The sequence below is a fragment of the Microcaecilia unicolor genome, chromosome 14 (assembly GCF_901765095.1).
Source record: "Microcaecilia unicolor chromosome 14, aMicUni1.1, whole genome shotgun sequence".
Lineage (NCBI taxonomy): Eukaryota > Metazoa > Chordata > Amphibia > Gymnophiona > Siphonopidae > Microcaecilia > Microcaecilia unicolor.
In genome coordinates this window covers 9,183,431-9,195,334 of record NC_044044.1, presented here as the reverse complement: position 1 = coordinate 9,195,334, position 11,904 = coordinate 9,183,431, and the positions used below count along the sequence as shown (strand labels likewise).

Genomic DNA, 11,904 nt, shown 5'->3' with positions numbered 1-11,904 from the left:
CTGAAGTCTTGGCGGCCATTTTGAATCTCGCCGAGACCGTCAGGCTGCATACAGGAGGATGGAGAGCAGCGCGCTGGGCAGGAAAGAGGGGGCTCTTTCCTGCCCCGACGTCACTAGACCACCAGGGAAGATCGCGTGAGTAGGGAGAAGGTAACCCTGACGGCGATCCGGAACTCGGAGGGCGGGGGGCCTGCCAGCCAGCCAATTCTACCTTCGGACTAAAAGACGCACCCCCCATTTTCCTCCCAAATTTGGGGGGAAACAAGTGCATCTTATAGTCCGAAAATACGGTACTGAACATTGAATATTTTAAAACAGTATTTGATGGTTTCTTTCCATGATGATAATAATGCAACAGTGCAATTAAATGATTTATTATAAAGTTTTTCACAGTTTGGTTGCTGGCCTCACAAAAGTATTAATTTCTAAATAAGTAATAATTAGAATGACTGCAACATTTTGTCCATGTATACACAATGCCTTAATACCATCTCTAAATTTTTGATCACTTATACATTTTTTTTTTTGGGTGGGTGGGGGAAGTCTTTTCATTTTGAGGGATTTTTGTATTTATACAAATAAATATTTGATGGGCGGTATATCAAATATTATTGAAACGCTTTTCTCTTCACATAAATGTTTTGCCCTGTTGCGTTGTGAGTACAAGCAGCATAATATTATTAAACTCTATACTTGTCTTTCAGAATTGGCCTCCAAACTGGTGTTAACACAATGTAACCAGCAACCAAAAATACCATATTCAAAAAAGATTTCCTACTCAGAAAAGTGAGTTTTACACACAATTAAATTGCTAAGTTAAAAACACGTCAGTTTATAACAAAGAAAACAGTGCTAAATATGTGACAGAACCCTCTTACACTGAAATAGTTTCATGAAAACAAAGATTTTCTGCTCTCGGGAAACCTGGTGCTGTCAAAAAAATATATAAGAACCACATATCAGATACAGTACAGAATAAGATCATATAGACCATGAAATGGATAATCAAACACAAAATAGATTTTCCAGTAGTTTCTGTATGAAAAAGTGAACAAAATGCACAGTTCAGGAATTAATTATAGTCACATTGCTCTGCTGGAATAGACAGGAAGGACAGCAATAGTTGAATGCAAATGTTCCCTGCACTGCGGAACTCCACTCCGTGTGTTCAACTACATGAAAGAATTAACAGTTCTAAGTTGTCCTTAAGACTACAGTATTTGGAAATGGTTGAGTAGTGGTTAAACAGCATTCTGGTACCAAGCATGGTCCCCGTTACGGTGCTGGTTTTTAAGGTGCAACACTTCTTATCACAAACCAAAAGGAAATACTAAAGCAAACAGTGAACATAATCCCTCAATTTGATTTTTAAACTGACATTCTCCCCAAGGACTTGGTGCTCCAGTCTTTAACAACAGAGTTCACGTATTCCCAGCAAGAAAAAAACTGCACCCTACCACACTCCAAATATTTATGGAAAAGTGAAGACTTGTCTCCATTTTCTTCTCATGTTCTGCTTCAAAGGAAAGCCTTAATTAACGTTGTGAAATGAGTCAAGACTTGGTCCTGGGGCTCCACTCCATTAGGAGTTTGCTTTTGAAAATACAAATCCACAAGTTTGCCACCTTAGATATTTGGGGGCAAAAGAGGAAAAAAAAAAAAGATTACAAGTGAATTTGCAATAAGATTCTGCTTTATATGCCTGGGGAAGGGGTGGCCAAAGCATTATTCTTATAGCTCAGCAGAGCCTACCTACCTCACCCAACATTGAACACCACTGGCAGCCAGCAGTGACTGGAGACACCTGTACCCCATTTATGCCACAATATTCCCACACAGCTGTTTGTCCCATGCTAGACACTAGCTGGAAACAGCACATTCCACATGTAAGAAACATCTTGTTAGTGATGGGTGGAGGTGTGTTTAAAGGGAGAGCTAGGTTAAGCTTTAACAATGCCAGCTCCAGGAATGAGCAGGCGCCTGCTGTCATGCACCTGCTCCTCCCCCTCCCCCTCCTCCTCAGACAGCCCTTCTTCCTCCTCAGGATGAGCTGGGGACTCTGCCATGCTTCCAAAGGAAGGGGTCATGGTAGAAGGTGAGGAGCGGAGCAATGGTGTGCGCTCAGAGTCTTGTTCATTCCTTTCTTCCTCTTCTGGGCCCCTCTGGCTCTCTGTGTCAGAATCTGAATCCTCAGCTGTGCGAATAACACGTTGCTTGCACACGGGGCAGGTCTTCTTGGTCTGGGTGAGCCATGGGTCCACACACTTGCAGTGGTAGGCTGTAGGAGGCCACACAAAACAGTCAGAGTGAATACTTTATAAGGAGAAAAAAACAGCTGTGTGTAGGATGTATCTCACAAAAAAAAAAAAAAAAACTCACCAGAAACTCATCCTGTATACAGTTAAACATTTTACTAAAGATACCAGTGTGTGGCATAATGGTTACTGCATCAGAATCTGGAGACCTTGGTCCTATTCCACCTATTCATTCATCCACCATCAGGTACAGAGTTGAGGCCTGGAGGAGCTCGGGCCCCTTCAATCCAGAAGAGTACTGTGGTTGTCAGGGATTCTTAAGCCTTCCAACCAAAACACCTACTGCAGCTAACATCTGCTCTAATCTTCTCCCCTACTCTGCCATCGTTCCTTCCAATGGTGCTGCAATCATGCACAGTGAAACCTCATAGGCCACACATCTCTTTGATGATCTTTTGAAATCAAAGGGATGCGTCGTCTATTTGGATTGAGTGCATCTATGTTGTTGTAGACACCACTGGAAGTAATAGAGTGAGTGGTGAGGAGCAAAAAGACAGCTTCCTGCAGCCTTTATGGTAGGCAGGGTTCTGGGGAGGAAGGAAGAAAAGCATGAGGCGACTACTGGTGAAAGGCGGGAGAGAGGCAGGGAGCAGATGCTGATAGTAGAGCAAGGGGAGAGCAGGGCAAATGGAGGAATGGAAAGGGAGAGGTTGGGGGCACTATAGATCCTGTGGAACCGGACGGGGAGCAGATGTTAGGCAATAATGAAAGGCAGGGAGGATAGATGTATGGTAAGAATGAAGGCAGGTGGGTGAATGGTTGGGATGGCAGGAGAGCAATTGTAAAGGGAAGAGGTGAAAGGCAGAAGGTAGGGGCTGAGAATGCAGGGATAGGGAAAGAAGGGATTCAGAAGTGTTAATCAGGTGGGGAAAATGTGGAGACTACATGGAGATTGAGTTTGAGCAGGGGCTTGGAGATTAAGAGAACAGTAGGGACTAGGTGATTGGGTGTGGAAGGTTAAGATTAGGAGAAGACTAGACTGCTGCAACCCAAGCTGAAGAAAGGGTTGCAAGTCAGCAGAAAAGGTCGGGGCTTAAGAAGGGGTTCAGAAATGATAAGTAGTAGTACTTCCATTGTACGCAAATCTCTCTCATGTATATTCATTAGGTGTATCCTGAAAACTTGACCTATTCGTGGATGTTGAGGACTGAGAGTGAAGACCAAGGGACTAGGCGATTGGTTGTGGAGGGTGAGAACAGGGGTGGGTTACATGGGTGTGACCCAAGATGAAGAAAGATAACAAAAAGTTGTGAATATGGCTGCTGTTTGATCAAAAATTACAAATGTTGCTTTTTTTTTTTTTTGCTTCATTATATAAAACAAGGTTGACAATTAGCATCAACAGTTTAAAAGTATAAGCTTCTACATTATCTTGACTCCCAGCTTTGTTGTATTATGTGTACCCTCATATTCCCATGTCCCTTTAGAATATATAACCATTTAGCCCACAAGGTATACCTTACTAGCTCTCGTGAGTCCTTCTGACCACTGGTATAATACAACAGGTATTTCCCCTCCCCCACCCCATCCTTCTCCTGAGCATCACTTGAAGGGAACTACCCAATATCACCTTCCCTCCAAGAAATTCTGTAGATATTGCCATTCTTGTTCCTTCTGATCATACTTCCCCCGACATTTATCTGCTTCTCCAATCATGCATTGAGAGGGCTTCTATGGCCTTCCAATACACTGAGCTGCTGCCAACCCCATCCTTTGGATTCTTTTCTCTACCCCCCCACAATCCTAATAAACAAGCTTTAGGAAATTTTTGGGATTGCTACTCCTTCCCTAGAACTCAATTCATTGATCATGTGCCCAAAAGCCCTGAATTTTAGGGCAAGTTGATCAGATAATGTATAAATGAGCTTCATTCTCTGCATTGCCTCTAGCACGAATCAGAGATTCCTGAGTAAACTGCCTTTAAATGCTTTGGTGTTGAAGTACTACCCAGTGATAACTTTGTACACATTTTCCCACACTAGGATCCTCTTCCACTGTGCTGCACTTACATCCTCTCCTATATCCTGTTCCCACTTAAGCATATCTACTATAATAAAACTCACCCTCAACGTTCTGAGGACACTGACATCAGTGAAGCCAAGCCCTGACTTCCTTCAAAAAGATTCGAAGGTTCGTGGTGGTGAAGCCACCAAAATTGCTCCGGGCCCCACCCTCTAGGGCGGAGCAATGGCAGAACAATGAAGGGGTAGGCAGGGAGGAGTGGGGGGGGTGGGAAATCGCTCCGGGCCCCGCCCTCAAGGGCGGAGCAATGGCAGAACAACGAAGGGGTTGGCAGGCGGGGGGGGGGATCGCTCCGGGCCCCGCCCTCACGTCAAACGTCATGACGTTGGGGGCGGAGCAATGGAAGAATAACAGAAGGGGTTGGCCAGGGAGGGAGGGGGGTTGGCGACGAACACCTTGCTAGCGCCTGTTTCATTTGCTCTGAAATGGGCCTCTTTTACTAGTACTTACATAAACATCAATCCTCTTAAAAAGCTATAAAAATAATTGATTGTTCCTTTCATTTTGGTCATGAATTCCCCCATAACTTTTCCAACTTTTCATGTTCTTCTATGGCTTCCCCAACCAATCCAGATGTCCTCAGAAAAAGCTGTACAAAAAAATCCCAGGGAAGCAATCCACAGATTTCCTTGATTGTATCAGATGGAATCTTTTCCATGTCATCTACCAGGTTCCCGAATCTGTCATATGCCAGCTTCCCTAAACTATTTCAAAAATAGTTTCCTATTTTTGAAATACTCCTGTCTCTCCCTCTTATGAAAGTCGGTTCATGACCAATTACTGCCTTGGTGAATATTCCCTGTTTCCCTCTCAACACACCCTCCAAAGCTCCAGCAAGTACCATGTAAATAGATTTTCAGTTCTCTACCCTTCTTTAGCCCATATAGACACCACAAGAGAAGCTTAAATGGGCACAAAGCACTATTCTATTGCTCTAGTTGGTTTGTGTGTTCCCAGCTCTCACTCCATACTGGGACAGACCGAAGGTCTATCAAGCCCAGCATCCTGTTTCCAACAGTGGCCAATCTAGGTTACACAAGTACCTGGCAAGATCCCAAAACAGTACATTTTATGCTGTTTATCCTGTAAATAAGCAGTGGATTTTCCCTAAGTCATAAGTATTGCCACACTGGGACAGACCAAAGGTTCATCAAGCCCAGCATCCTGTTTCCAACAGTAGCCAATCCAAGTCACAAATACCTGGAAAGATCCCAAAAAAGTTCAATACATTTTATGCTGCTTATCCCACAAATAAGCAGTGGATTTTCCCCAAGTCATTTTAATAATGGTCTATGGAATTTCCTTTAGGAAGCCGTCCAAACCTTTTTTTAAACCCTGCTAAGATAACCGCCTTTACCACATTCTCTGGCAATGAATTCCAATGAATTCAACCGTTCTTCACCATAATGGCATTAAGTCCCTGGTAGTCAATGCATGGGTGAAGGGTGCCACCTTTTTTCCACAAAAAGAAAAATCCTGCTCCAGCCGGCGAGGTTGAAGGGCAAATAACCCCTTTCTGTAAATTCTCTGCAATATAATCCGACATGGCCCAAGTCTCTGGGGTGGAAAGGAGATGATCTCCTTACAGGCAAAATGCCACCTCGAGGAAGAGTTTAATAGGGTAATTGTAGTCCCAGTGAGGAGGGAGCTTTTCAACATGTTTTTTGGAAAATACATCTGCATAGGCTGACAGAAGCGTACCCGAGGAAATTATGTCAGTCATGACTAGATTAACACTGGGCTGTACCATACCTAAGCAGCACTTATGACAGGTAGCACTCCATGCAGCAAGTACCCCATTCTCCCAGTCTGTTTCTGCAGCCAGGGTAGACCCAAGATAATGGGGTTGTCTGAAGGACATAGAAAATAATGGCCTCTCTGTGAAGAGCCTCATTTCTTAGGCAGAGGAGTACAGTTATGGATCTGAAATGCCCCTGGATGTTCCCATAAACAGAGACTGGAATGGCCTTAGTTAATTCTTGAGGAACCTTGAAATGATGTACCAGAGCTTCATCGATAAAGTTCCCACCAGCTTCTGTGTCAAGGCAGTCTGAAAATCTTCTTGGTTCTCTGAAGAGCTATATCATCTGAAACTGAATTGTCGACGCCTTGCAAAGCTACTGCCGATAAAGCCAACTGGAAACTTGCCTGTCATCACTATAAAGGCAGCTGATTCCAAACAAAAATACTACAGCAGCTTAGTGGACCAGGATATCCTCAACAGTAAAAAAAAAACAAACAAAAAACCCTATTCACCCTAGTTAGAAGTCTAACCTCCATCAACACCATCGATAATATCCATCAAGCAGGTCCCTCTGCCCAAGAACTAGTCCATTTTAGGAAGCTAGCCAAACCTTTTTTTTTAAACCCTGCTAAGCTAACTGCTTTTACTACATTCTCTGGCAAAGAATTCCAGAGTTTAATTACACATTGAGTGAAGATATATTTTCTCTGATTTGTTTTAAATTTGCTACTTTGTAGCTTGATTGCATGCCCCCTAGTCCCCTAGTAAATAAGTGATTCACATCTACCCGTTCCACTTCACTCATTATTTTATAGACCTCTGTTATATGTGCCCTCAGCTGTCTTTTCTCCAAGCTGAAGAGCTCTAGCCACGTTAGCCTTTCCTCATAGAGAAGTCATCCCATCCCCTTTATCATTTTCGTGGCCCTTCTCTGTACCTTTTCTTATTCCACCATATCTTCTTTGTGATGCCGTGACCAGAACTGCACACAATATTCGAGGTGCAGTCGCAGAATGGAGCGATACAAAGGCATTATAACGTCCTTATTTTTGTTTTCCATTCCTTTCCTAATAATAGGAAAGATGGGCGTCCTTCTCACAGGGTCGCCCAAATCGGTTTAATTGAAAGCTGATTTTGGGCATCCTGAACTGCTTTCTGTCGCGGGGACGACCAAAGTTCACGGGGGCATGTCGGAGGTATAGCGAAGGCGGGACTGGGGCGTGCCTAACATATGGGCGTCCTCGACCGATAATGGAAAAAAAAAGGGCGTCCCTGATGAACACTTGGACGACTTTACCTGGTCCTTTTTTTCTTACGACCAAGCCACAAAAATGTGCCCTAAATGACCAGATGACCACCGAAGGGAATCGGGGATGACCTCCCCTTACTCCCCCCAGTGGTTACTAACCCCCTCCCACCCTCAAAAAAAAAAAATTTAAAAAATAATTTTTCCAGCCTCTATGCCAGCCTCAAATGTCATACCCAGTTCCAGGACAGCAGTATGCAGGTCCCTGGAGCAGTTTTAGTGGGTGCAGTGTACTTCAGGCAGGCAGAACTAGGCCCATCCCCCCACCTACCTGTTACACTTGTGGTGGTAAATGTGAGCCCTTCAAAACCCATCAGAAACCCACTGTACCCACATGTAGGTGCCTCCCTTCACCCATAAGGGCTATGGTAGTGGTGTACAGTTGTGGTGAGTGGGTTTTGGGGGGCTCAGCACACAAGGTAATTGCACCTGGGAGAAATTTATGAAGTCTATGGCACTGCCCCCTAGGGTGCCCGGTTGGTGTCTTGGCATGTCAGGGGGATCAATGCTCTACGAATGCTGGCTCCTCCCACGACCAAATGGCTTGGATTTGGTCATTTCTGAGATAGGCATCCTCGGTTTCCATTATCGCTGAAAATTGGGGACGACCATCTCTAAGGTCGACCTAAAGTTTGCGATTTGGGCGTCCCCGACCGTGTTATCAAAACAAATGATGGACATCCACCTTGTTTCGATAATATGGGTTTCCCCGCCCCTTCGCTGGGATGTCCTGCGAGGACGTCCTCAGGAAAACTTGGGCCCCCCTTTCGATTATGCCCCTCCATATGTTAAAAAGCAGCGGTCCCAGTACAGATCCCTGGGGAACCACACTATCTACCCTTCTCCATTGAGAATACTGACAATTTAACCCTACTCTCTGCTTTCTTTTAACCAGTTTTTAATCCACAATAGAACACCACCTCCTATCCCATGACTCCAATTTCCTCTGGAGTCTTTCATGAGGTACTTTGTCAAATGCCTTTTGAAAATCCAGATACACAATATCAACCGGCTCATCTTTATCCACGTTTGTTCACCACCTTCAAAGAAATGCAATAGATTGGTGAGGCAAGATTTCCCTTCACTAAATCCATGTTGGCTTTGTCTCATTAAGCTATGCTTTTGAATATGCTCTGTAATTTTGTTCTTTATAATAGTCTCTATCATTTTGCCTGGCACCGACGTCAGGCTCACCGGTCTATAATTTCCCAGATCACCTCTGGAACCTTTTTTAAATATCGGCGTTACATTGGCCACCCTCCAATCTTCTGGTACCATACTTGATTTTAAGGATAAATTACATATTACTAAAAACAGTTTTGCAAGTTCATTTTTCAATTCTAAAAGTACTCTGGGATGAATACCATCCGGTCCAGGCAATTTGCTACTCTTCAATTTGTTAAATTGCCCTATTACATCTTCCAGGTTTATAGAGATTTCATTCAGTTTCTGTGACTCATCAGCTTTGAATACCATTTCTGGCACCGGTATCTCTCCCAAATCTTCCTCGGTGAAGACCGAAGCAAAGAATTCATTTAATCTCTCTGCTATGGTTTTGTCTTCCCTGAGTGCTCCTTTTACCCCTCGGTCATCTAGCAGTCCAACCGATTCTTTTGCCGGCTTCTTGCTTTTAATATACCTAAAAAAACTTTTACTATGAGTTTTTGCCTCCAACGCAATATTTTTTTGCAAAGTCCCTCCTTTGCCTTCCTGATCAGTGCTTTGCATTTGACTTGCCATTCCTTATGCTGTTTCTTATTATTTCACTTGGATCCTTCTTCCATTTTCTGAAGGATTTTCTTTTAGCTCTAATAGATTCCTTCATCTCACTTTTTAACCACGCCGGCTGTCATCTGCTTTGGCCATAGAATTTTCCTTGCTAATGTAGGTTTTTCACTCCCCAATCATAGCTAAATAGGTCTTTTTGTAATTTTTGAGTGTTCCCTTAGGAACCTTAATGTCTGAAGTAAGAATAAAAGCTTAGGTAAGCTATTCATTTTTAAAACAGCTGTGTGGCCCCACCAGGAAACATACCGCCGCCGCCCCCCCCCCCCCCCCCTTTCCATTTCTCTAAATCTCCTCTCACTGCTTGCAACACATTTTCAGTCGTTAAATCACGGGAGGATTGTGAAAAATTACAAGAGGACCATACAAGACTGGGAGACTGGGCGTCTAAATGGCAGATGACATTTAATGTGAGCAAGTGCAAAGTGTTGCATGTGGGAAAGAGGAACCCGAATTATAGCTATGTCATGCAAGGTTCCACGTTAGGAGTCACAGACCAAGAAAGGGATCTAGGTGTCGTCGTTGATGATACATTGAAACCTTCTGCTCAGTGTGCTGCTGCGGCTAAGAAAGCAAATAGAATGTTAGGTATTATTAGGGAAGAAATGGAAAACAAAAATGAGGATGTTATAATGCCTTTGTATGGCTCCATGGTGCGACCGCACCTCGAATATTGTGTTCAATTTTGGTTGCCGCATCTCAAAAAAGATATAGTGGAATTAGAAAAGGTGCAGAGAAGGGCGATGAAAATGATAAAGGGGATGGGATGACTTCCCTATGAGGAAAGGCTAAAGCGGCTAGGGCTCTTCAGCTTGGAGAAAAGGTGGCTGAGGGGAGATATGATAGAGGTCTATAAAATAATGAGTGGAGTTGAACGGGTAGATGTGAAGCGTCTGTTTACGCTTTCCAAAAATACTAGGACTAGGGAGCATGCGATGAAGCTACTATGTAGTAAATTTAAAACGAATCGGAGAAAATATTTCTTCACTCAACGTGTAATTAAACTCTGGAATTCGTTGCCAGAGAATGTGGTAAAGGTGGTTAGCTTAGCAGAGTTTAAAAACGTTTGGACGGCTTCCTAAAGAAAAAGCCAATAGACCATTATTAAATGGACTTGGGGAAAATCCACTATTTCTGGGATAAGCAGTATAAAATGTTTTGTATTTTTTTGGGATCTTGCCAGGTATTTGAGACCTGGATTGGCCACTGTTGGAAACAGGATGCTGGGCTTGATGGACCTTTGGTCTTTCCCAGTATGGCAATACTTATGTACTTATGATAAATTAGTACTAATTTGTACTCCCAGATATCGTATTGCTCCTTTAGCCCATCGGAATGAGAATATTTCCCTGAGCAGCTCTTTAACCTTGAAGCCTGATACTTTCTCACATTCTTTTCATATTTGCATTACAATAGGCAATGTGAGCTAGGGATGTGTAAAATACAGCACAATATCATCTCCAAGCAATGTGATTTTGTTATTTAGATCACCCACCTCCACTCCTCTAATGTCCTTATTTTGCTTAATTTTGTCTACAGACAATGCAAACAACAGAGGGGACATCCCTGTCTGGTTCCCCTTTGTATAGGAAAATATTCTGAATACCCTCCATTTAGTTTTACCTGCACCCTAGGTATCCAAGTGCAAACGTTTTCCCCTCCACTCCCACTTTATGAAGGACTCCCCATCAGAAACTTCCAGCTGATTCGGACCAATGACTTTTTAGCATCCCCTTACCTTCTCTTTGCTGACGCCCTGGTACACATCATGCTTGACCTATAGGTAAAAGATGCAGGAGCACCTTCACCAGTCTGAATACTAAGATATTTACTACTAAAATAACATCAATATTCAAGAGTGATCTAGGTCTATAAGACCATGGGGCTTTCTCTGCCTTTGGCAAAACTGTTATGCCCACCCCTCTCACTGAAAGAGGAAGCAATTCCCCGTGTAACAAACTATTACCCAACCTCACTAGCAACCCTTCCATGTCCCCCACAAATTTTTTTTTTTTTTTTTTTTTTTTTTTAAGAGAACTGGGCAGTGAACCCATCCAATCCTGGGGCTTTTTTTTTTTAGTTCCTTTATCGCCCTTACAACCTCTGCTTCAGTTAAGGGGACTTTTAATTGCTCCTTGGCTGCTGCTGCCACCACTGGGAGCTGCACTGTGTCTAGCAATTTTTTTTTTTTTTGTTACATTTGTACCCTGCGCTTTCCCACTCATGGCAGGCTCAATGCGGCTTATATGGGGCAATGGAGGGTTAAGTGACTTGCTCAGAGTCACAAGGAGCTGCCTGTGCCTGAAGTGGGAATCGAACTCAGTTCCTCAGTTCCCCAGGACCAAAGTCTGCCACCCTAACCACTAGGCCACTCCTCCACTGTTGCTATTATTTGAGATTCTACATGGAATGTTGCTATTCCACTAGACGTCGGCCCTTGCAGATCACCAATGTGGCCGCGCAGGCTTCTACATGGAATGTTGCTAGTGGAATAGCAACATTCCATGTAGAATCTCCAATAGTAGCAACATTCCATGTAGAATCTCCAATAGTATCTATTTTATTTTAGTTACATTTGTACCCTGCGCTTTCCCACTCATGGCAGGCTCAATGCGGCTTACATGGGGCAATGGTGGGTTAAGTGACTTGCCCAGAGTCACAAGGAGCTGCCTGTGCCTGATGTGGGAATTGAACTCAGTTCCTCAGGACCAAAGTCCACCACCCTAACTCCT

General features: G+C 43.6%; 1 protein-coding gene across 6 annotated transcripts in view; it reads right to left on the bottom strand.

Annotated features, from left to right (window-relative positions):
• Positions 1 to 358: 358 nt before the first annotated feature.
• The window catches only part of RNF167 (ring finger protein 167), a 108,120-nt gene continuing 96,574 nt past the window's right edge, over positions 359 to 11,904 (bottom strand). For all 6 annotated transcript variants that reach the window (XM_030187145.1, XM_030187141.1, XM_030187143.1 and 3 more), the window contains exon 11: positions 359 to 2,278. In XM_030187145.1, the coding sequence (XP_030043005.1) occupies positions 1,941 to 2,278 (338 nt within the window). In that variant the 3' untranslated portion in view covers positions 359 to 1,940. The remainder of the gene's footprint in view (positions 2,279 to 11,904) is intronic.